General features: G+C 52.7%; 1 protein-coding gene across 32 annotated transcripts; it reads right to left on the reverse strand.

The window, feature by feature from the left end:
* Positions 1-1097: 1097 nt before the first annotated feature.
* Positions 1098-24274, reverse strand: UROS (uroporphyrinogen III synthase). 32 transcript variants are annotated; one of them, XM_043926079.1, is made up of 12 exons: positions 23619-23740; positions 18456-18526; positions 16585-16673; positions 16317-16400; positions 14647-14743; positions 13283-13357; positions 11239-11313; positions 7501-7581; positions 6577-6662; positions 5352-5450; positions 3079-3127; positions 1098-1624 (listed from the first exon to the last, which is right to left on the reverse strand). In XM_043926079.1, exons 3-12 carry the CDS (start codon positions 16648-16650, stop codon positions 1380-1382), a joined length of 957 nt encoding a protein of 318 aa, XP_043782014.1. In that variant the 5' UTR covers positions 16651-16673; positions 18456-18526; positions 23619-23740; the 3' UTR covers positions 1098-1379. The 32 variants fall into 32 exon arrangements, 30 of the variants coding, with proteins under 30 accessions (XP_043782014.1, XP_043782007.1, XP_043782012.1 ...); XM_043926072.1 differs by having other exon boundaries at positions 16585-16973; XM_043926077.1 differs by having other exon boundaries at positions 18412-18526.
* Positions 24275-24968: the final 694 nt, after the last annotated feature.

Here is a 24968-nt window from a genome sequence, read left to right on the forward strand (position 1 = left end):
CACTTACAAGTGAGGTGTTTACGGGGTTCCGCCCAGGTCACAACAGACTCCCTTCTGCCTCCTCCACTGTTCGCACCTCTGGTCTCAGAGAGACTCCGAGGGCCACGGCAGTGGCTTCCACCCTCGAGAACATACAAAGAGAAGAGAAAATTAAGACGGGAAGGAAAACTCTGTTCACTGCAATTATTCAGGTACTAAGGCAGACGCCTGTGGTTCAGCAATATTAAAAGGAGTTTTAGGTATAATTTTCAAAATTCCGCTTATAACCCTAAGGGCTTATGCTTGCAACCCTGCCTTAGCTAAAAGTACAGAATTGTTAAGAGACTTCTATAGCAACTGGGCCTTGCTCTGTCCCTCAAGCATGTGATCAGAGGACCGGCTGACCCAGTCCAGGTTCTGTTGAGCCCTCACGACCATCTTTTGTGGCACGGAGGCTGGGGCCTGGGACGCGGGACTCTTTCCTGCAGTGCCTGCACCTGGACAAACGTGTCCTTGGGCAACAAAATACAAAGAAACTCTAAGGCACTAAAAACTCCATGCATGCGCAGCTGGGGCAAATTATGGACGAGATGCAAAAAACCCCCAACTGCCATTTCTGAAGAGCCAGGAACAGAAAACAAGGTGTCAGGAGCAAGAACAGGGTACCGAGCGTGCCCCCTGCCCTGGACACCCCCAAAGGGGTGGGCAGGTCACCTAAGCCACCCCTGCAGCCTGACCCCTGGACGCACCCCTACCCTCATATAAACAACAGCCCGTCCCCACCTCGGGGAGCGAGCAAGTGAAACTGTTGGTTTTTTTTGCTCCCTCCTGTAGCCCCCGGAGCCCCAATAAAGCCTTGCCTGAACGTCTTGACTAGCCCTTGGTGGTCGTGGTTGAGTCGCTAAGTCGTGTCTGACCCTTGCGACCCCATGGACTGTAGCCTGCCAGGCTCCTCTGTCCATGGGGCTCTCCAGGCAAGGATACTGGAGTGGGTTGCCATTCCTACTCCAGGGGATCTTCCCAACGCAGTGATGGAACCCACATCTCCTGCATCTCCTGCATGGGTAGGGGGATTCTTTACCACTAGCGCCACCTGGGTACAAGATGAATAAAACTCCTTCATACACAGCAAACTTTATTCTTCATGCCAGGTTTGTCAGTTCTCAGCACGAAGGCTTATCTGCTTCTTCCCCAAACACAGCCAAGTGACAAGAACACACGGTCCGCCCGAGTGGCCAGCGAGCTTTATTTGGCTTCCTTCCCGCCGCCGGAGGAGCCGTGTGCGCCAGGCGAGGGTCCGCGCTGGCCTCCCTGGGGGGGTCGCCAGGTGCCTGCAGGCCTGATGCTGACCCCATGGCCTGTCTGGTCCCGGGTGCTGGGCAGGGCCGGGGGTGTTCTCCTCAGGCAGGAGGCAGAAGCAGGAGGGCGGCGGCCTCCCGGGAGGCCCTGCCAATGCCTGGCTCTGCCTGGAGGCAGAGCCCAGCCCGGGCAGGGCGCTGGGGCCTTGCACTCAGCTTGCGTGGGGCTGGAGCGCCGTCCTGATGCCAGCAGCCAGGGCTTGTGGCGTGGGGCTCTCGGCGGTGCAGCTCACGGGCAGGCCCTGCGCAGCCAAGGCGTGGGCCGTGGTGGGGCCGATGGCCGCGAACTGCAGGGAGAAGACAGAGGGGTCTCAGCGGAGCCACAGGCCTCGCGGGGGGACGTGGGGGGCGGTGGGTGCAGGGCCCGTCGGACACCCTGTTAGGATGATGTCTGGAATCAGTCGGGACCGCCGTGGTGGGAGCACAGAACGAAGCCTGGGAAGGGGCTCTCCGTGCGGCAGGGGCGGCAGCCGGGACCCCCATGGAGGCAGAGCAGTCCAGACCGGGGCCTGGAGCCAGGGGTCAGGTGCAAGTGGCAGCTCCACAGGACAGGGGCCTCAGGGTGACCCACCCTCTCTGGGTCTCCGCCCCCCTCCATGAAGCAGAAAGGTTAACAGCTTTGCTCGTCTGGCTGCTCCAATGATTAGATGAGCAACACGTGTAACCACCTGGCCCGTGCCTGGCACAGAGCCACGCCGCGTGACCGTCGGTGGTCACAGGACCATCATTATCCTAGGTGAGAAGCTTCAGTGGCCTGGGCCACGTTTTTGCTGTGACTCTGGCCCCTGCCAGCTGTCATTACAAGTCACTTAGCCTTTTCGATCCTCAGTTTTCTCATCTGTGAAAGGGGCTCAATCACCCTGCCTCTCAGTGCTAGCTCGGGGCGGGGGGCGGGGTGAAATGGGAAGATTGACAACTTCAGGCAGAGAGAAGGTGCTCCTCCCACCCCCCTCTGCGTTCACACGGACAGGGACCTGCCCGGGAGTCGTCTGTGACAGTGAGCCCCCTGATGATGGCAGCCCCTGCCCGGCACCCCCATCCGCCCCTCCCCAGGCAGGCTGGCAGGAGAGAGGACGAGACACCTCCTTCACACAGTCTGAGGACGCGGTGGCCTGACGCTCCTCTCCAGGGGCGTGTGGGGGGCGAGGAAGGAGGCTGCTCGCACAGAAGCTGGGGCTCCTGGAGCCCCCACACTCCCACCCCTCCCACAAAGCAGCTACCCCTTAAGAGACCTCCCTAAGGCAAAAGAATGAAGTTGGACCCCTACCTCACACCATGCACAAACATTAACTCAAATCAAAACGGATCAGAGACCTCAATGTCAGAGCTAAAACTACAACAGAAAACACAGCAGTGAATCTTCATGACCGTGGACGAGGCAACGCAGACACATGATGAAAACCACAAGCAGCAAAATAAAACACTGGTTAAAAAAAACTTCTGTGCCTCAAAGAACACCATCAACACAGTAGAAAGACAACTCATGGAATGGGAAGAAGTTTGTGCAAATCATGTATCTAATAAGGGACTTGCCTCCAAAAAAAAAAAAAGAACTCTTACAATTCAACACCAAAAGGACAAATAACCTAGTTAAAAAGTGGCGAAGGTGTGAACAGATGCTTCCCTTAAGAAGATACCAAAATGGGATGACCCAGGGAACTCAAACTGGCGCTCTGTGATAACCTAGAGGGGTGGGAAGGGGCGGGAGGGGGGAGAGAGATCCAAGAGGGAAGGGACATACGTGTTGGTGGAGACTGCTTCCTTTGTGGCTCAGCTGGGAGAGAATCTGCCTGCAATGTGGGAGACCTGGGTTCAATCCCTGGGTTGGGAAGGTCCCCTGGAGAGGGGAAAGGCTACCCACTCCAGTATTCTGGCCTGGAGAATTCCACGGACTGTATGATCCATGGGGTCGCAAAGAGTCGGACATGCCTGAGTGACTTTCACTTTCACTAAGGTTAATTCACATTGATGTATGACAGAAATCAAACCAATATTGTAAAGCAAAGATAAATAAATTAAAAAATAATAAATAATAATATTTATTTCTAAAATAAAAAAGTAAATAATAATAAAATAAAATAAATTTTAAAAAATAAATTAAAAAAAATTTTTTTTAAAAGGAGGTATCAAAACGGCCATCATGCCCATGAAAAGATGCTCAGTGTCTTTAGTCATTAGGGAAATCCAAACCAATACCACTAAGAAACTACTTCATACCCACTAGAACGGCTGTAATCATAAAGACAAAAAAAATAACAAGGGTTGGCAAGGATATGGAGAAATTAGAATCCTCATACATTGCTGGTGGGACTGCAAAATGGTACAGCCACTCTGGAACACAGTTCGGCAACTGTTCAGAATGTTAAACATAACATCACCATATGAGCTAGCAACTCTCCTCATAGGTACACTCAAGAGAAATGAAGACATGTGTTCACACACGTGTACTTAGGCGTTCAGCTGTTACTCATGATGGCTCAAAAAAGACACAATCCAAATGCCCATCAGCTGATGAACGGATAAATGAAAGGTGGTATATTCACAGAATGGACTGTCTGGTAACACAGAGGAATGAAGAACCGATATATGGCGACACGGGTGAGCCCTGAAACGATCAGGCCAGGTGAAACGAGCCAGTCACCGCAGACTGTACATGGTGTGACTCCGTTTGTACGAGAAGGCCAGAGCACGGGGCGATCCGCCGACAGGGAGAAGACCAGTGGTGGCTGGGGGCTGCGGAGTGACTCTCACGGGCACGTGGTTCCTTTCATGGTATGAAAGTGCTCCCCAACGAGAGGGTGATGGTGGCACAGCCCCATGAATTTACCAAAACCCACTGAATTGCACACTTTAAAAGGTACATATTTAAGTCATAAAAAGTGAATTTCATGGTGTGTGAATTATATCTCAATAAAGCTGTTTTTTTCTCTAAACGAACATTAAAAAAAGAAAGAAAGAAACACCGTGAAGTTGGGAACCAGCCAATAGCAGGCATAATTTCAGCAGAAGCAATCTGGTCACAAGATGACATTTCCACATGAGCCTTTTTTTCCCCCTGAAATGGCTGGTCACAGGAGCAGGGGGGAGTCTAGAGAGCCCTGCTGTGAGACTCATCACCAGGGGCCTGGCTGGACCCACAGAGTCCACGGAGCTGGACCCACACGGCCCGCGGGGATGGACCCAGGCTGTGGACGGGGCCCCTGGAGCAGGGCAGCCCACTCTCCACCAGGCCCCCAACAGCCCAGCGCTAAGGCCAGTGTTCCGGCTCTGGGCACCTCCCTGGGGGTGGGGTGGGAGTGGGGAACCAGTCTATAAGGCAGAGACAGTCCCGACCCCCAGGAGTGCTGGGGCCTGTGCTGGGGGCTCCCAGTCACACCGGTACCCCTTCCCCAGTCCCCTTCGGGCCCTTTAAGAGCATCCCCGTTACAGTGCTGGGATTACTTGCCAACTCCTAGAGTACGAATGGAAATCCTTTGAGTTAAAAACCATGAAAAGAAGAAAGGATTTTAGAATAGATAATTTCAAGACAAACGGGAAACAAGGGGAAGCATGCTAATAACCGAGCCAGGCCTTGAGCTAAGGGCTTGACTTGAGTTCTTTCAATGAACCTATCAGCGAAGACCATACACGTGTCTGCGAAGACCACAAAGGGATAATCATCCTCATGTTACACAGGCTCAGAGAGGTTAAGTAACTTGTCCAAGAGCACCAGCCAGGAGGTGGCCTGTGAGCTGTGAGCAGGGGCCTGGGAGTCCTAAAGCCCGCACGCACAGCACGAGGCCTTCCTGGATCAGGGATGGAACTCCAGCCCCCTGCAGAGGAAGCGCAGTCCTGAGCGCTGGCCGCAGGGACGTCCAGCCCTGCCTTTTCTCCAGAGCTGCCTTCAGGGACTCTGCGAGGTCAGGGGTGCTTTGACTTCACATGGAAATTCTAGGATAATTAGTCAAAGTTAAAACAAACAAACAGACAAAAGAACCTGAAAGAAAAAGATCAAAAGCCCACTGAATAGCTCACCTTAATTTGGCCAATGCTGTCACCAGATAACTCTTGAATATGCTTGAGACTGTGTGTCAGGCCAGAGGGACTGAAAAACGTGATGCTGGCGGGAACACCCTGGAGAGGGGAGAACAGGGTGAGTCCCTTGCCGGGGGCCGAGGAGAAAGATGGTGCCCAGACGGTGATCATCACCACCGAGCCCAGGGCGCACATGGGCATTCACAGCAGGAGGGTCCCAACTGAGAGATGCTGCCCAGCCAGTCACCGTCACCCCCCAGAGCCCAGGGTGCACGCCGGGGCATTCACAGCAGGAGGGTCCCCACTGAGAGATGCTCCGCAGCCGGTCACCATCACCCCCGGAGCCCAGGTGCACGCCGGGGCATTCACAGCAGGAGGGCCCCCACTGGTTTGGGTCCTGGGCTCCATCTCCCTGTCGAGAACAGTTTAGAGAGGGGGTGGGGAGGGGCTGGGCGCTGCTCCCTGGATGCTCTGCCACCCTCGGGTCTGCGCCTGCCCGGCCAGAGGCAACAAGCACTGGGGAGCCAGCACGCAGGTGAGTGGACAGTGGCTTCAGCTCGTGTGGCCGAAGCACACTGACCAAGTCAGATCAGAGCAGCGAGCCTGCTCCCTGGGCCTCTCTGTGCCTTCTGGAAATGGAGCAGGCAGCGGACGGGCCCCTGGGCCTCTCTGCTCTGTTGGTGCTAACAGGGCCTCCCAGGCTGGCAAGGGATTCAGAAGCCTGTCCTGGGAGAGGAAGGGGAGGCGTCTTATTGGGTGCGGATGTGGAACGCTCCCATCAACCCCACAAGAGCCGAGCACTCTTCTGCCTGAAGCCTCCAAAGGTTCCCGTGGCCTCCCCAGGTCGACCCAGACCACGGCCCGCCCTGTCAGCCGCCTGGTGTGGCCCTCAGCCTCTCCAGCCCAGCCCTGCAGCTCCACCACCGCCCCACCCCACAGCGAGGAACAGCGTCAAGGCCACTGCTGACCCCGGGCTTTCTCAGTCTCAAATGTTACACAGAGGGCTTTGTGTAAATTATCTCCTTTAACGCTTGATAAACCTCACCAGATGGATCTGTTCCTACTTCCCAGACACAGAGATGGAACCAAAAGATGGGACACCACCCCCACCGCAAGGCACAAGCTGCGATGGACAGTAGAACCAGCATCGGGAGGCCGGCGCCCCTCAACCCTGCCTGTGCCACCCGGGGGCTCCCAGCCTGAGCTCCCAGGAAGCGGCACGCACCTGCTGGGTATAGTAGCTGCTGAGGTTCCCCTGGATCCCTGGGTGCGGGATAGTCTGGTAGACGGTTACACTCTCCAAGGGGATCCCTGGACACAATGGAGACCAGGAGACAGACTTTACCGCGCCAGGAACGGACCACAGGGCACCGTTAGCTGAGGCCCCCCAGGGCCACATGGCCCTCCCGGAACAAGCAGCCGGGCACCCAGCGGCGTGCGCTGGGCCGGCCCTCCGCACTGCGCCCGACGCTGCTGCGGAGTGGTCACGCGGTGCAGGAGGCGGAGGTGACAGGGGAGGACGGGGTCCCGAAGCCTCAGACCCACCCGGGACCACGATTCCCTTTGTCCCCACGTCTGAGTGGACCATCCACAGGCCTGGCCCTGACCACTCCGCCGTGGCTGCTGTCTGCGTGGACTCCCATCCTGCGGGCCGGGGCTGGAGGCAGACTGTGAGGGGGGCTGTAAGCCTGGGGTGTCAGCAGCCACGAGGCTTCGGGGGCCTCGACAGCTTGGTCCCTGGCACCCTGGCCTGGGGCCCAGGGTTGGAGAGGGAGCAGGTCTAGGTCAGCTGAGCTGGAGGCCGCCACGTGCTTGATGAGATCGGGGGGCTAGACTGCACTGATCTGGCTGAGGGGCAGCCAAAGCCCCCCGAAGACTGGCTTCCCCGCGTGCCCACCGGGAGTCCTGGCCACTCCACCACCACTGTGGTCCCGGTGAGGACTCCGGGCTCCCGTGGAGCTGAGTGGGTGGGTCTGAAGCAGGAAGGTGCCTGCACCCCGAACCTAACCTGAGGGGCACGCGCCTCCTGGCCCAGCCTTGCTCTCCCTCAAGGGCTGTGGGGTGACGAACTGTCACCACGTGGGCGGGCCCCTGGGACCCTGGAAAGGCCTGGGCAGGCGTGGCCCCGAGGGCCAGCGCAATCGGTCACCTTTATCCGTGAGCATTTTCGGCAGGATCTCTCTTTTGAGGGTTCCGCAGGGAAACAGAAGAGGCAGCGTGGAGGACTCCCCTGTGAATAAACAGGCGGGCGTTGAGGACCTGCCGGAGGTAATGAGTCAGCGGTGCGGGAGGCCGACCCCAGGCCCCGCCCTGGGTCAGGTCAGTTCCAGGCCCGAGTGGAGGAAGCTCTCGGGGTCATGGTTGGGGGGGTACAGCATGTGGAACACTAACACCCATGCATGCTTGGGGCTGCGGTCCCCCCAGCCTCCGAAGCCCCTCCCACCCTGGTGGCCCCAGGCAGCAGTGGGCGTGCAGAGCTGGGTCAGAGGTCAGGCCCGGTATTGGCCCCAGAGTAACAGTCTGCCTCCAGAGGGGACCGGCTGGGAGAGAGGTGGCTGGAACCTGCGCTCCAGGGACAGGCAGGAAATGGGAGCCGAGCGTGGACGGTGGAGGTGCAGCCGCCCCAACAGAGACCAGCTGCGGGGGCACTTCTGTCATGGTGGGGATGGCGGCCGCCAGGCCAGGTGCCCGAGGGTCTGAGAGATGCTGCAGGGGGCCCAGCCTGCTGAGAACGGCCCTGCCTCCTGCTCCCGTGTACCTCTCCTCTCTGGGAGAATCAGCTGGAGGCCTCTCTTTGCAGAATCGTGGAGACACCATGGGAAACACCAGCTCCCAACAAAACTGATGGGCCATTAGGTGTCAGAATCCTTCCCAAGTGTGGGAGCTTGACGGGAAACAGCCTCCAGGGGGAAGGATGCCCACAGCCCATCTCATCACCATGGAAACTGACAGCATCTCCCACCAGGGCACTGCTCGACCACACCACTCTTCCTCTTTGTGGTAAGATCGTTTATGGAAAATGAATGAATGAATGAATGAATGAAAAAAATTCCTTTCTGGGATGAGCTCAGCTAAACAGGCCAGTGTGAAAGCTGGTTGAGTGTTCCACAGAGGTGAGCGGTGAGGTCCCCCTGGGATGACAGGGAGAGACCAGGGCTGGGCAGGAGTCTGACCCCACATGGGACGCTGAACCTCGGGGCTCAGGTGCTCTGCGCTCCTTTAACAGGAAGGGGGCCCGGCCTGCTGGGCTGAAAGTCCTGAGAGCGCGCTACGTGGCCGGGGCGGGGGCCTCAGTCTCTGCAGGCGATGCGGGTGGCGAGAGGGAGCGGGTCAATGTCATTTCGCTGGAGGAGACACGTGTGTCTGTAAAAGTCTAAGGGCCTCCAGGTCTGCAGTCACTGCGCCCTCTCAGGCCTGCTAGCGGCGGGCACTTAGCGGTGGATAATCAGGACGATGAGGCTGGTTGGGAAGCAGGGGGGGGGCGGGGCACGAAGGAGAGCCCAGGAAGTGGGCAGGTCCGCAGGAACAAGTTGTTGGTCAACTCAGCTCCAAGTCCAGGGGGACAGTTCAAATAACCTGAGTAATCCATCAACTATAATCCAGGGAGATTAAAAATCAATAAATAACCCACACAATGCCTGCCTCTGATACCCTCCCCTCCTCTTTCTCTCAGAAAACGCTGTTAAGAGTTATCTTCTACCTCTGACCACTTCACTCGTCCTTTCTTTTCCACCAGCAGAGACACCCTGGGAGGGAAGACCTGTCCATCAGAACAAGAAACTACCAGATTCACTGAGGTGATGCTTTAAGTGCTTGTAACAGTGCCCGTCACAGAGTAAAGAAGTGTTTAAGTCAAACAAATAAGCAGTAACTACAAACTGGCCTTTCTACTCCAAGCACTGGGAGTGCATTCTTGCTTTTTAAGATCAAGCTTCAGAGTTGGCTTGCAAGAAACTCATCAACATCCAGGTGAAACCAGGGGCAAGTCGTTATCGGTCAGGATGGATTCTTACTTGGATGTTATTCTAGTTGGGAACTGAAGCTTCATCAGGACCCACAGGCGAACCCTGGTCGAGCTGTGCGGAGTCCGTCCTCCCGCTTGTCCCCTCGGAGCTCTGGGACCCTGGATGGTCATGAGCTCCCGGAGCTTTGACAAGGCTGCCAAACAGTGCGCCGGGCGACCCTGGGGCAGCCAGGCTGTCCCTGCAGGGCCCTGAGCCGAGAGGGGTGGCTGAGCTGTGGCCTGTGCTCCGTGTGATGGGGGAAACACATTTTGATTTTTGGTTTTTCATTTCGATTAATTTAAATTTAAATAGGCCCATGTGGCTCCCACAGTGGACCACAGTGGATGGTGGTGGAGACCAAATGAGATGACGCAGGAGAGGCACCAGGGCCACTCTGACCACCCAGTAATGCCCAGCCCTCAATACCAACAGTGACAGTGACCCAGGAAAGAGGAAATAAGATTATTCATAAAAGAAAAGTGGGAAAAGGAGAGTGAATGGGAACCTGCAAAGTCTACTGTCCGCTGCCTGAGCGCCAGGAGGCCTGGCCCATGGGGAAGGGGAGGACCCAGGACTCTTGCGGGAGCGGCTCAAAGGGGTCAACAGAAACACACGAGCCCGCGCCCCTTTACCAACGGCAGTGGCTCCTGATAGGAGGGCCCCCTAAGACTTCAGAAAGATCGAAACAGGCCAGTGCCGCCTTGAGGACAAACGTTCCAACACACCACGCCCCACACAAAATGGCCCAGAAGCTGTAAAAGCTCCCAGTCAAGGTGTTGCCCTCCCTGCCCACCCTGGTGCCAACACCAGGGACAGAGAAGACAACACTCTCTCCTGGACAAACTCACAGCAACACCTTGGGCGTCAGCACCCAACCGGCCCTGTCTCCGAAGGGAAGTTCTAGAAAGGGTCTGTGCACCGCGGCCCCGGGTCAGAGCCCGGCACGTGGTCTATGGCCACTCTCACGTTTCGATGGACAGAGGACGGGCCCGCAGAGCTGCCTGCATCCGGTCCTCAAGAGACAGTCCCACAGCCCCTGATCTCGAGGGGCGCGGCCCCGATCCCCTCAGGGACAGAAGGCAAGCTGGTTCTCTGTCTTCTTCCACATGGGTGTCTGATGCCATGCATCCGTCAGGGAGGGGTCAACGTGACAAGGACACGTCTGTGTGCAGCGGGAGCAGGCACGGGGCAGGGATCGGGATACACAACTTGAGCGGGGCTCCCCTATAGACCCACTGAGCCTCTCTGTTCTCTCTCTTCCAGAGTTCTGCTCCAAAAAGCTTGGCTCGTGTCAGAAGCTGAGAATGTCATAATTAGTGCAAAGCCTAACCCCTACTGAAATACAAACCTCCCTGGAACCCGTGCTGTTTTATGTCTCAGCCCATGTGCTGCCCAATGATGAGCTTATGAGGGGGTGGGGGTGCTCTTCACGGAGGAGCGGGCCTTGGGGTTGGAGGGAATTCAGAGCAGGAAGCGGCTCCTACAAGGAAGGGCAGGCGGGGGAGCTGGCGGACAGACAGACAGACGGTGCCCAGTAGCTCCTGCTGCCTCCACCCGCCCCTTACAATCCCCAGAAAGTCCTGTTCCTGGTTTTGTCTCCAGCCCTTTCATTCGGTGTCAGGTTAGAGTTGTCTCCAGTCCTTGGGTGGAGGGGGTGGAGGGGAGTGGGCTGAACCTCAGACAAGCAGAGATGGAAGCAGATACTAGGCAGCTGATACAAGACAGAAGCAGATACAAGGCGCCGTGAACCCAGAGGGGTGCACGCACTCAAATCAGCCGTGTCACTACCAAGAAGGCACCAAGGAGACGGCCCTTCCCCGAGGTGCTGGCTGGGAGACCCCCAACAGCAATACCGGGCTTCACCGGGGCCCTATTCTACTTACTGGAACAAATGTATTCTGCCAGCTTTTCTGCGTTTCCACAGGCCTCTCCTTCTGTATGCAGGCCAATTCTATTCACTGGAAAACAACAACAACATCATTTATTACTTTACATGGTTATTAAAGTCCTTCTGTTCCAGGGTGGTATCTTAAACGTGCAGAAACGAAGGCAGGTACTTTACAATGACACGAGTGTCCCCCCTTGGAAGCTAGTGTGGGAGGTGGGAGGAGGCACTGTGTGCCCGAGAGGGAGCTGGGTCCCAGCCCGTGGCCTCCCCCACCCCCGCGGCCCCCAGACCTGTGGCTCTGGGTGATGTGGGGCCAAGTTAGCAACTTACTCTCAAAAGGTTCAGGAAAAATTAAGTTCTTTGCCTTGTATTTATACCTTTCCTGTAAGTTTCCTTCAAAATAAAGATGTGTATGTAAAAGAAGAAACTACATAATCATCACACAGATCTATTATAACTTAAATTGAACTCTTCCCCTGTTAGTGGACACTTGGGGTTTTTCATTTTTTTACATTGTAAGTAACACTATGATATAGTTGTGTATCCCAACCACCACCACCACCCCAAAGACTCTTTGAGACTCCCTTAGACAGCAAGGAGATCCAACCAGTCCATCCTAAAGAAAATCAGTCCTGAATATTCACTGGAAGGACTGATACTGAAGCTGAAATTCCAATACTTTGGCCATCTGATGCGAAGAACTGACTCATTGAAAAGACCCTGATGCTCGGAAAGATTGAAGGCGGGAGGAGAAGGGGACGACGGAAGATGAGATGGTTGGATGGCATCACCGACTTGATGAACAAGAGTTTGAGCAAGCTCTGGGAGTTGGTGATGGACTGGGAAGCCTGGTATTCTGCAGTCCATGGGGTCGCAAAGAGTTGGACATGACTAAGCAACTGAACTGATAAAAACATTTCTCCTATTTGGGATTACTACCTTTGGATAGACTATCAGAGAAGGGATTAGTGGGCCAAAGGGTACAAATAATTTAGCAAAGCCTTGAATACAGGCTGACCAAGTATTTCTCAAAAGATGGGAACCAATTTTCAACACCATTTAGCCATATCTGAATATATTTATTTCACCACACCCTTACTGGCATCATTATGTGGTTGACTGACTAACTGTTATAAACTGAGTAAGGAAAAGAATCTGTTTTAAGCTGAACCATATGGTTCCATGAACTAAGTCAGGTCAGTGGGGAAGGACATCTCCCGTTTCCCTCTCTCCTCTGCTCTCCACCACTCACACCTCTGCATGCTGCTTGCCCCGGCTGTGGGTTTTCCACACCCAGAAGTTCTCCGGCTCTCAGTTGAGTGTCTGACAATGTTAACTCACATCCCAAGGATCTGGGGCTCAGTCCCCTAGATCACACCACCCCTTCAGATCTAGGTTGTCGCTTATGCTTCTGACACGACCAGCTCTGAGTCAGAGGGTCTCCCGGCCCACTCCTTGAGTTGGATCATTTGCTAGAACAGCTCACAGAACTCAGGGAAAAGGTGTAATTTACTGTTGCTGGCTTCTTACAGAGGATATTTCAAAGGGCGTCAATGAACAGCCAGATGGAGGAGTTGTATCAGGCAGGGATGGTTCAGGGGGCCTGGGCCTCCCAGCTCCTCCGTGAAACTGCCCTTTGGATTTTTATGGTGGCTTCATTACGCGGGCACAACTGACTAACCAATGGTCACTGGTGATTAATTCAACCTCTGGGCACCCCCCCATTCTTCTCCCTGGAGGTGGGGGGCAGGGAGGTCAGGATCTGAAAGTTCCCCCTGGAATCATGGGATTGGTTCCCATGGCAACTAGCCCCCACTTTAAGGGCTTCCCAAAAGTCACCGCAGTGAAGTCAACTCAGATGGAGTTGAAAGAGGTCTGTTAGTAATAACAAAAGACACCTTTTTTTTTTTTCTTATCACTTAGGAAATTCCAAGGGTTTTAGGAGGCCTGGGCCAGGAATAGGGATAAAGATCAAATATATGTTTTTTATTATAATCACAATATCACAGTCATTCTTTGGTGTTTTATTTGGGCCTTACCTAGAGAAGCAGTAGCATTTCCCACCACATACACCGACTTAGCGTTCCATTTTTCTTTCAGAGACTTTTTCCAGACTGTAAGACATGAAATTCGATGTGAGTTGCAAACACCACGGTGGCCGTTTGGACTGCTGCCTGCGGCTGTTTGTTCATCCTAAAAAACTTGTGAGCAAGGCAAACTATTAATGACCAGATATAAAGAACAGCATCTCAAACTAAAACCCATTTTTATATTCTAGTCATAGTCTACAGGCAAGTTTTTACAAATCACTTTAGCCAGACGTTTCAGTATGCCTTGCTTGAAATATTAAGTCATTTCCTCAGCTGGCACTGGAAGCATTTTTAATGAATACTAGTAAACAAACATAATGAAGAATTAATTTGTTTGGTGATATTAAAATGTAAAAATCTATCCTTTTTCCTTTGGCCATGCCATGAGACTTGTGGGATCTTGGCTCCCAGACCAGGGATTGAACCCACGGCCACGGGAGTAAGAGCACTGAGTCCTGACCACTGGACCACTAAGGAATTCCCCCCAAGATTAGACTTTTAGAGAAAAAAGTTACTGCTTATGAGAAAGAGGCAATTTAAATCTCTAATAAAGCAACTGCTGTTTACTCGCTAAGCTCTGTCCTACTCTTTGTGACCCCATGGACTGCAGCACGCCAGGCTCCTCTGTCCTTCACTATCTCTTGGAATTTGCTCAAATTCATGTCCACTGAGTTGGGGATGCTATCTAACCACCCCATCTTCTGCCGTCCAACACAACTGATTTTTTTCTGGGCCATAAACCAAAGCAGTCAAAAAACTATTATCTCAGATAGGAAGACTCATTTATCCATTAGGTCAAAGTAGAGATAATACATTTCAGGTTTACAAACAAACACAATTTTATAGAGGACATTATAATTTTGTGATAAAAGTAAACATTTTAAAATATGGGTTAAAGAAATACTGAAAAAAAGAAAAGTATCATAAGGCCACTTGGCATTCAACACGCTTTTAGGAGATAAGGAAACACTAGCTTTTCCTTCCTAAGATATGACCCCTGCCTGGGCATTTGGGAGGCAGCACGGTCCCGTTTCCTGGGCACTCGGCACCTTGAAGTGCTTGCTCCCATCAGAAGGCTCCCAAGTGATGCTATTCTGGGTGGGACACTAAGAAATAGCCTAGAAGAGGGAATCTTGTCTTCTGCTCCCTCCAAAGGTAACACAGACACAAAGGAAGTCGGTACCTAAATACTTTTTGAACTAAAAGTCACCGCGCTGTTTCAAACCCAGGTCCAGCTCTTTCTAGACTGAGCATCACTGACAGGATAAACCAGAGTGACATCCAGAGGGATTCACAGCAGACCCCGCCCTCACCTTCGGCTTTAGTGTCTTTCTGCAAACACCGCTCCACGGCTTCCACCGCTCTGGGGCTGGTGAAAATGAGTCCCCCGTAACCTTCGGGATGAGACAGCTGCACACCAAACAACGGCAGAGGCATTTCATATGATGGCCAAGTTCAACGCTGCCCAGGATTCCACATCTTCACAAAAGTGGTAGGCAGACAAAATCCATCCATCCATCCACCCATCCATCCATCCACCCATCCATCCATCCACCCATCCATCCATCCTTCCATCCATCCTTCCATCCACTCAAGACATGAGAGCTCCCTAAGTGCCTGGATCTACTCCAGGTCTTTAAGGACACACAGGTAAATTCATAGCATTTCCCTCAAGCACCTCACAGTCTTGGGGAGGGACGGGTCAGTGTGACGCGGGGTGGCAGGCACAAGGGAGAGGGGATGTGACTCAGCCTGGGCATGGCTGGGGTGTAGGCAGGACCGCAGACTTGACCTGCGTCCGTAATAAACTGGAATATTCAAGGAGAGATATCCATGCTGAAGCCCTGGTTTTTGAGGATAAAAATGGGGACAAAATCTATTGACCATGGATTCTGAGCCACACAGTGGCTCTTACACACATTCCTGCACCAAACATGTGACGGTACCCTGTGATGGGTGGAAAAGACAAAGAGGCTTGGCGAGGATGAGGAAGCAGCCCAGGTGAGGGGCGGAACTGTGATCTGAGCACGTGTCTCCACAGTGCCCAAACCCGACCACTCACTCACCACACCACCAGGCCTCCAGACGGAGCTCAGACACCCCTCAGCAAACAGACTAGCTGGGGGTGACGGAGAAGCCCCTGCTTCGAGCATTTTCCTGACCATTGGGGTTCTAGCAATGAGCTCAGATGATGAGCTCTGCTTCCGTTAAAGCTGCTTATGGTAGAGGTGCCAATGGGGGTCCCTTACATAGTCCTTACAACACACAGTCAGGGCAGATGACAACTGTTGAACGAATAATTCAACATTCAGCTCAAACGGAAGGGAGAAAGCAGAGAGGTGCTCCGTGAGTGACGGGCAGACTCCAATATGCAGAGTATGGGGGTGGGGGGCCTGGAGTTCACAGTGGCCCGGGAGCCCAGTGGGCAGGGGTGGGCACACCCATCCTGTGAAGCCCCCGGCTCTCGGCCCACGAGTCCAGAATCCAGCCCCTGGGGAGGTCTTCTGGTGGCACGTGCAGTGATGGAGGCGGCTGGGCACCTCCATCTTTAGCTGGAACTGTTCCGATGGGGCTTCCCTGGGGCCGTCCCTGCCAGTAATCTATCCCCCCAACCCGGGGGCAGCAGCCCCAACCCTCCCTCTTATCTGCTGGGGGACCCGGCCAAGGTGCCCGGCCTGGGGAGAAACAACAGCTGTTGGGCTCTTTGCTGAGGTCGGGGGGCGCGGCCTGCAGGAGAGGAGGAAGGGGAAGGGTCTGCGGGCTGAGAGCAGGCAGGCGGGGCCTCGCCATGGGCCCGCCTCTGGGTCAGGTGGCTTTCTGGAGGGGCTGCTAGAAGCTCGGGCTGAGGATGCAGGTGAGTTTACGCCGCCAGTGAGACGAGTGCTCATCACTGGGTCCTTCCCACTGGGGTTGGCAAGGATGCGGCGGAAACCAAAGGTGTCTCATTGGAAAACGACAGTGCTCAGAGGCTGACGAACCTTACCTTTTCTGACAGACTGGGGAGAGACAGAAATTCAAACGATAAAACAGGGATCAAAGTGGCTTCGAGCCCATATAATCCCAGCTCCTGCAAATGAAAGGATACAGCTTTGAGCTGGCAGGGTTTTTTGGGGGGAAATAAGGAAAAGGGGGCCTATTTCACAACTTATACTGTGCCCACTCCTCAACTGTTAGCAGATTGCCCCACCCTTGATTGACTTCAACACGAGGCAGGGCCAGGCGTTCTGGGACCGGGTGTGCCAAGCACTTACCCTGACGTAGGGGTCCTGGCCACAGTCGTCCTCCTTGGGGTCTTTCAGCAGAAGAACCTTCATCATGGCCTGGCAGTCCTTACAGGGTGCTGTGAGAGGGTTGGGAGAGGGGATGTTAACTCGATCTCCAAGGCTCTTCCTCAGCAGGGCCAGCAGCCGGGCGGGCGGGCGTGGGGCGCAGGTAATCAGCGGCAGCTTGGCTGGCCTCTCCCTCCCCTACAATGACTTGGCGTTTATGGGCTTGCTCTTCTGAAGACCCTGTCACCGATAAGGCCCGTGGACAGCAGGCTGGCACTTGATATCACTTGAAAAGGCGGATTAAAGCCACTAGGGAGAGGTAGTATCCTAGCTGAATACTGGAAACTCACAGAAGAGAAGTGATGCAAATTCTGGGTTGAATCAGTAACAAATAAGAGAAATGAGTATCTTTTAAGGAAACGAATAATTACTTTCATTTCTAGATAAATCTACTCAGTGGGTTATAAGCTCTTTAGGGAATGATTATATTGACTCTTCTCGTATGTTTTACAATGTGGTCAAGTATCGAGAGATAATCTTTCAAAAATTTTTAAGAAATATGGAAAGGTTTGTTGATATATATCAAAAGACATACATATTTCATACCCTTTCTTCCTATAATTTCACTTTTAGAATAAATTCTAAGGTGATACTCATAAATGTGTGCAAAGATTAACATCCTGGCATTCTTTTTTTTAACAGACATGTAACATCGGGCAAGTTTAAGGTGTACAGTGTGATTTAATACATTTATATGTTGCAATACAATTACTGCTGTAACATTAGCTAACACCTCTATCACTTCATAAAATTATCATGTCTCTTCTGTGGTAAAAACAATTAAGATCTAGTCTCTTGGCAGCTTTGAAGTTGATAATACAGCATTGTTGATTATAATCACCACATTATTCATTAGATCCTCAAGACTTAGCTGCAAGTTTGTATCTTGGTATGCTTTATAATTGCAAATAATTAGAAACAATGTAAATGTCCAACAAGGAGAGAATGGCTAAGTAAATCATGGTACAAGTCTACAAAAAAATCACTACAATATCCATAAACAACTTAATTACATGGCTTACTTAATCACAAAATAATGTTAAGTTTAAAAAGGCAGGATACAGAATTGCATAATGTGTGATCTTACACATTTTATATATACATATATATGAAAGAATATTTTTGCTGCTAGGTTAGGGTGATTATTTTCTTCTCTCTTTCTGTATCATCCAATTTTATTTTTACAATAAACATTAAGTTCCGCTTGTATCAAAGGAGGAAAAAGCACATTATAACCATCCCAAAGGTCTCAAAACAAATGCCGCCAAAGACCTGCAGAACAAACTCTGCTGGAGACGCAGATTACATCCCATAAGTAGCATTAAACTACCAGTTACTTAATTAATATACAGTGGTTGATAATAGTCAAAGAGTATATTGTTTGGAGCAGAAATGTGTTAACTCTGGGAGCCATTACTAATAAATAATCACTGAACGTATTTCTGGAAACTTATAACATCTATGGGACATCTTAGGAAACTTTGGCTCCAAATGAATTGCTTTGTATCTAAGCAACCAATACTGGGTGAACTAACAATAATTATGAAGCCAAGTTCAATTACTGCTGCTTTCCAGCAGTTAGCTGGAGAACCAGGGGACTTGGGCAAACAGCAGCGTCGTGCCTATCATTTCCTGAAGTTACTCACCTTGCGTCCCCCACAGAAATCAGAAATCCCCGTTCCGGGGATGCTCACTCTTAGGTGTCAACTTGGCCGGGCTCGCTTTCCCCATTTATTCAGAAATGCTAACCTCCGTGTTGCTGGGCAGGCACTCTGGAGAGCTGATCCACTCACCATTCGTTGGCTTTTAGTAAAAGAGATGATCCTAGGTCATCAGGGAAGGCCTGTTTCAGGCAATGGAAGCCCTAAAGAGCAGAACTGAGGTTTCCTGAGGAAGAAGGAATTCCACTGTGGTCACAGCTGCAGGTAGTGCCCGAGCCCGGCCTGCCCTTCCCGTCGGCTCGCACCGTGGATTCCAGCCTTTCCTCGCCGGCCGCCACAGCTGCGCAAGGCGATTCCTTGCACCAAGTCTCCTGATTACAACCCCTACTGTTCTGTTGAACCCCGGCTGACATACCTCCCAATCTGGGGGTTCCGAGATGTATGTCACTAAGTGGCAGGAGAAGTGACTGACAGAGGATGAGATGGTCGGATGGCATCGCCGACGCCATGGATACGAGTTTGAGCAAACTCCAGGGGACAGTGAAGCACAGGGAACCTGCTGTGGGGCAGTTCGCGGAGTCGCACACGACTCAGTGACTGAACAACAGAAAGCGGCCTGGGGCTTCCCCAGGGTAGGACAGGCGTGACTCAAGTGCAAGGGCCAGGGAGACTGGTTCATTGAGAAGTGGGGATCCACTGGATTCCCAAGTATCCATTCCTCCCTGCTCCCTCTCAGAAAGGAGCCCTTCATAATGTCGGGCACATGGATGCCCGGGACAAATATGTGCAGATACATGTGGTCAGGTGAGGTGGTTCTGGTCCAGAGGACGTAAGTGGAAGTGACGCATACACTTCCGGTCCCGCCTGGGCAGGAAGTGCCGTTCATGCCCTCCCCTTCCTGCCTCCCTGCCGGGTGGAGGATGGATGGGGTTGGCCAGTAAGAGCAGCAGGGTCCTGTCCTGGGGGTGATGCAAGGAGCAGGACCCCATTGCATGGCAGAGCCACCAGTCAGCCAGAGTTGTTTACATCAAAGGAAAGAAACGTTCTATCCTGTTTCACCCAATGTTATCGGTTCTGTGTTAAAGCAGTGGGGCCCACATCCTCACCCATGCAGAGCCCAGAATGCTTCCTAGAGGACCCAGTGTTCCTGGGGGATCATGTTCAGACTGGAGGCTGCACAGGTTCAAGCCTGAGGGGTGAGGAGAGGCCTGGGGCGGCTGGAGTGTGCAGGGGAGAGTGGGGAGATGGCCTTGTCTGGCCCTGTTAGGGAGTCTAGACTTAGTAGCAATGGAGATGTCTTGTTGATGGATGTACTGTTCTGCTTGCGCTTTCTCCTCCCTTTCTCTCCGGGGCAACATTAAGAGGGAAGTGCAGGGTCACCGAACAAGCAGAGGACTAAGGGCCAAGGGAGTCGGGTCCTGGTCCCAGCTTGACTGGCCACGACGTGATCTTGTTTTCTCCCCTGTTTAACGGGAATACCCTCTGCCCTCCCAAGGCACGGAGTGACTCACAGGAGATAATGAGTGACAGCTACCCCCTTGTTGTTATGTAGTCATTAAATCACGCTTGACTCTTCTATGACCCCATGGACTGTAGCCCGCCAGGCTCCTCTGTCCATGGCATTCCCCAAGCAAGAATACTGGAGGGGGCTGTCATTTCCTTCTTCAGGGGATCTTCCCAATCCAGGAATCGAACCTGAGTCTCCTGCATTAGCACGTGGATTCTGTATCACTGGGCCACCTGGGAAGCCTTAGTTGTATAATAAAAACATGTGAGAGCAAACCAAATCTACTCACTGCAAATAAGGAGAATATTTCTTCTGGGTTCTACTCTGTGGTTCTCTTGGGTAATAAAACTGATGCCTTCTGGATAATGACTGCTTAGAAATTCCATGAGATGGGCTGCAGGACTTGAAAAATAAAAATCAAATACTGCCCCTGGCCCTTCTCTGCCACCACTCTAAGCATCTCTAAGGTAGAACTAAGAGCAGCCACCGCTGAAGCTTCCTGGCCATACCAGAGCCCGTATCACCAAGTTCACTGAGAAATGGATCAATGGACACGTGCACTCAGACAGTCATGCCAACACACTGATACTTTTCTTAGTAACTGAAGGTTTAAAGCTGAGACTGTGCAGACAATTGATTCTCCTTCGCATCTACCCCCTCACAACTGACAGGTACCAGTCACTGAACTACTGGGCAAATCCAGCCCAGGGCAGAATGACAGGGCTCAGAGAAAGGTCCACAGACCCCTTCTCAACAAGGGACAGGGTGGGACGTCCCTGCTGGGCCAGTGGTAAAGAATCAATGCGAAGCCCATGCACCGCAACTAGAGGAAGCCTGTGTGCAGCAATGAAGATCCGGAGCAGTCATCAATAAATAAAGTTTAAAACAAAATTTTTTTTTCAGTTGACACCTGTTACCTGCATTGTAGCAACAGGAGGAAGCCTGGAACAGGAAGGGGTGAAAGGGGTATTCTCAGGCTTTTATGCAAGGAGGTTTGTACGCGTGTCACTTCGGACTTTGGCAAGAGGCCTGGTGGTGTGGAAGAATCTTGTGCCAGAGGGGCTGAAGCTTGGGTTCTGGTCTACACTGTTCTCTTGGTCTCTGTTCTTGAATCTGTGAAATAGGTTTGGTCCTCTGAACCAGTGGTTTTCCTGGGGCACTTTCTTCCCCATAGTAGATGCTCAGCAAACATCTGTTCGCATTGTGGGAAAACAAATGCTTTAGATTTACTCAGCAATTTTTGGAGCATGGGGAATGGCCATTTTTCCTTAAAGAGACAGGGAACTGACTTGATTAAGGCCTCTTCGCTGGTAAGACAGCCACGTCTCAAATCCATACTTTTAAACCTTGTCCTGCTGCTTTGAGTAGCAGCGATAAAAGCAGCTGCCCTTTCATCTGGCACTTACATGTGTAATTTATGGGGCTAAGCATTTTACAAGCAAGACCTAAATCCTCATTTAAACCAGCAAGGTAGGGAGTATTATACTTTTTTTTACAGAAGAGGAAACTAAAGCTCTGAAGGTTTGAGTAATGTGCTCAGGCTGCACAACACAGTAGTTGGCAGAGGTAATAAGAAAATGTAACCCAGGTCTGGAGCCCAGGCCCGGTCTCCCAAGCATATACTACCACCTCTCTGCTCCTTTACGATAAACTCCAGACTCCGTTATACAAAGTGGAACATTAGTAAGTCAGAAAGAGAAAAACATCAAATATTAACGCATGTATGTGGAATCTAGAAAAATGGTACAGATGAACCTATTTCCAAGGCAGGAAAAGAGACACAGATGTAGAACAGACATATGGACACAAGGGGGAAGGGAGGGTGGGATGAACTGGGAGATCAGGATTCACACACACACATTACCACGTGTAAAACACGGAGCTAGTGGGAAGCTTCTGCACAGCCCAGGGAGCTCGGCTCGGGGCTCTGCGATGACCCAGAGGGGTGGGGTGGTGCGGGGGGCAGGGGGTGCGAGGGAGGCGAGGGAGGGAGGGGGCACATGTATGCACATAGCTGACTCATGCTGTTGTACAGCAGAAACTAACACAATATTGTAAAGCAGTCATATTCCAGTAAAAAAAAAAGATAAATTCTGAGTTGAGCTAAAGGTGAGCCAGTGGGTTAGAAATCTAGTCCCTGACTGTGTGAAGTTCCCCGGGGTCAGTACTGGACTTTCTTGAAGGACAAAAACCATGGGTAGTCCATTTATTTACATTCCCTGCTCTAACTCACAATCTGACCATGAGCTCAACACTGGGGACTCAACACCAAGGCACAAAGAAAGGCTTTTCCCCTCTTCTCTTACTGAAGCACCACATGCTTATTGAGGAAAATTTGCAAACTACAAAACAGTATGTTCCTCAAAACATTAAAAATAGAATTCCTATGATCAAACTGTGGTGGAGAAGACTCGAGAGTTCTTGGATTACAAGATCAAACCAGTAAATCCTAAACGAAATCAACCCTGAATATTCATTGGAAGGACTGATGCTGAAGCTGAAGCTCTATTACTTTGGCCACCTGATGCGAAGAGCCAGCTCATTGAAAAAGACCCTGTTGCCCGGAAAGATTGAGGAGGGCAAGGGGAGAAGGGGGCAAGAGACTCAGAGACAGCTCATTCCTTTTTTGCAACCACACTTCCCACCTACTCTGCTCATTTTACAGAGCGAAAAAGAAAAGCTATAGGCCTCGCTCTCAAAAAGCTGATGTCTTCTCTAGTGACTTTTCCCCCCCAAATAACATTAACAGGCTGCAAACTGGCAGTCTGTGGGATAAATCTGACTGGTAGATGACTTTTATTTGGCACAAGTTTTACAAATCATGTTTTTTGGTAAAAGTCCAGCACTCTAAGTTTTCTTGCAAAGTGAGACTAAGAACCCTGGGTGACTTTTTCATTTGGCCACGACTTGCAGAGCTGCTAGGTACATGCTCCCTAGTTTACCACAGTCCTCTCCACCGTGTTTTCTCAAAATAGGCTCAGGTCTGTCCTTTAGATATCCCCACAGGCCCTGAAAGTGTTAATTGCTCAGTCATGTCCGGCTTTTTTAGACCCAATGGATTATGGCCTGCTAGGCTCCTCTGTCTATGGGATTTTTCAGGCAAGAATACTGGAGTGGATTGCTATTTCCTACCTCAGGGGATCTTGCTGACCCCAGGGATCAAATCCAGGTCTCCTGCATTGCAGGGAGATTCTTTACTGTCTGAGCCCCCAGGAAAGCCCTAAGTGAAAGTGTCATTCCCTCAGTCCTGTCTGACTCTTTGAGACCCCATGTGCCAGGATCTTCTGTCCACAGAATTCTCCAGGCAAGAATAACCTAATTCCTTTCCTTCTCCAGAGGGACCTTCCCTACCCAGGGATCCAACCTGAGTCTCCTGCATTGCAAGCCTAGCTTGCTGTAGTCCATGGGGGTCCCCGAGTTGGACACAATTTAACGACTGAACCAACAACAACTTGACCTAAAGCAGATGAGGTTGATGCGTGATTTTAAAGAAACTTTCAGATCGAGAAATACGCTTAAGAACAGTGGGCTAAGGGTAGGTATCAGGATCGCACTCACTGATTACCGACAAGGCTGTGCTGGGCGACGCACGCCGGGTTGGGGCATCTGCTCTGGTCCCGCCAACCTTCCTTCCCTTCGGGGACCGCGCACCCAGCCCACCCGGGGCCAGCAGCGGCCTCAGGGGTTCCGCTGCCAAATCGACACGCACGGGCAGTGCCGCAGGCGGGTGCCCGTGAGTCCGCGGAACTCTTCTGTCTTCGCCGGTACCGTGCACAGGCGACACCTACCTGGCCGGGCTGGCGGGGCGCCACTCCGGGGCGGACTCTCAGGGTTTCCGCCAGCAGGCCGCCGGGCGGCTGCGCGCAGCGCAGAGCCGAGCCGGGAGGACGGCCCCCTCACCACGTGGCCGGCGTTGCCACGACGACAGCTCAAACCCCGCCCCCCAGTTACTGGGCACCTGCGCCGGGGGTGGGGGATCCAGGAGCCACCCGAAGCTCGCGCATGCGCACTGACACCCAGGCCCAGCGACCTAGTGAGATGGGTCAAACCACTGCGCAAAGCGGGGGGGGGGGGTGAGGAGAACCTCGGAAAGACGAGTTGCTCCATGGAAGGAGGAAGAAAAGGCCAAGAGAGGACTCCCCCAATTGGACTTGACTGTCGAACTTCACGGTGGTGGGGCTGACGCCGACTCCGCACCGAGGGTCTTCGTGCCCTCCAATCCCCCACCCCGCCCTCGGCTGGATTGGGTGGATCCGGAAGGGCGGGCGCGCGGGGGTTGCGCAGGCGCAGAGGTGCCGGCAACATGGCGTGCCGGCCGAAGCGGCGTGCTTTGAGCCCCGTTCCCGCGGCTCTGGACGATGAGGAAAAGGAGGATGAAGTGGAGGAGGTGGACGAAGACGACAGTGACGAAGAAGAGGATGAAGAGGACGAGGTCATCAATGAGGTGAGGCGCCCGTGCGACCCCGGTTTACCTTCTGACTGGGGGAAAAAACAAACTTTTTGACAACCAAAGCCGTGTGAATGGGTGAACTGCCTGAAGTGGCGGCTTCCCGCTACCTGAGGGTCTTGAAACAGAACCTGGAGGTGAGGAAAGGCCCTCACACAGGCACCATGTCGTCTTTGACGCACCGCAGCCACAAAGGTGTTTTTTAAAAGGCCTACCCAGGCTGGGGCGGCGGGGGGCCCTGGGCTCTCCTATCGCCTCACCACCCTCCTCGGTGACTGTTTAGTTCTCAGGCTGAAGCCACAAATCCTCCTGGGTCGTCAAGGCCCCAAGTCCAGCCACTGCCCTCCCCGCGACTTCCGCGCCGGGGGTCGCGGTGCCCGCCTCCCTCACGGCGGCCCCGCGGCGTTTCTCCGATGCCCGCCTCCTCCTCAGCTCTTCGTGCCGCCTGTATTATTCCTGAAGTGATTTCCCTCCGTTGTTCAGGTCTCAGCGAAGTCGACGTTATCTTCCCTTCAGACCAAGTCCTGGTGACACGTTCTCATAGAACTGGGTTCTACCATAGAGCCTGGCTCTAGGGATACTTAATGTTTGTTATTTGTTAAAAAGCAGAGACGTTACTTTGCCAGCAAAGCTCAGTTGGTAAAGAATCTGCCTGCAGTGCAGGCGACCTGAGTTCAATCCCTGGGTCGGG

The sequence above is a fragment of the Cervus elaphus genome, chromosome 15 (genome assembly GCF_910594005.1).
Source record: "Cervus elaphus chromosome 15, mCerEla1.1, whole genome shotgun sequence".
Classification (NCBI taxonomy): domain Eukaryota; kingdom Metazoa; phylum Chordata; class Mammalia; order Artiodactyla; family Cervidae; genus Cervus; species Cervus elaphus.

Bases quoted from the DNA above. Each gene is read 5' to 3' on its own strand.
- UROS (XM_043926050.1), bottom strand. From the start codon at position 24,267: ATGACCTCGTCCTCTTCATCCTCTTCTTCGTCACTGTCGTCTTCGTCC. The intron at 14,744-16,316 runs GTAAGGTTCGTC...TTTGGTGTGCAG, and splicing joins TCCCCAGTCTGTCAGAAAAG to CTGTCTCATCCCGAAGGTTA. The intron at 3,128-5,351 runs GTGAGCTATTCA...CCCACATTGCAG, and splicing joins ACAGCATTGGCCAAATTAAG to GCAGATTCTCTCCCAGCTGA.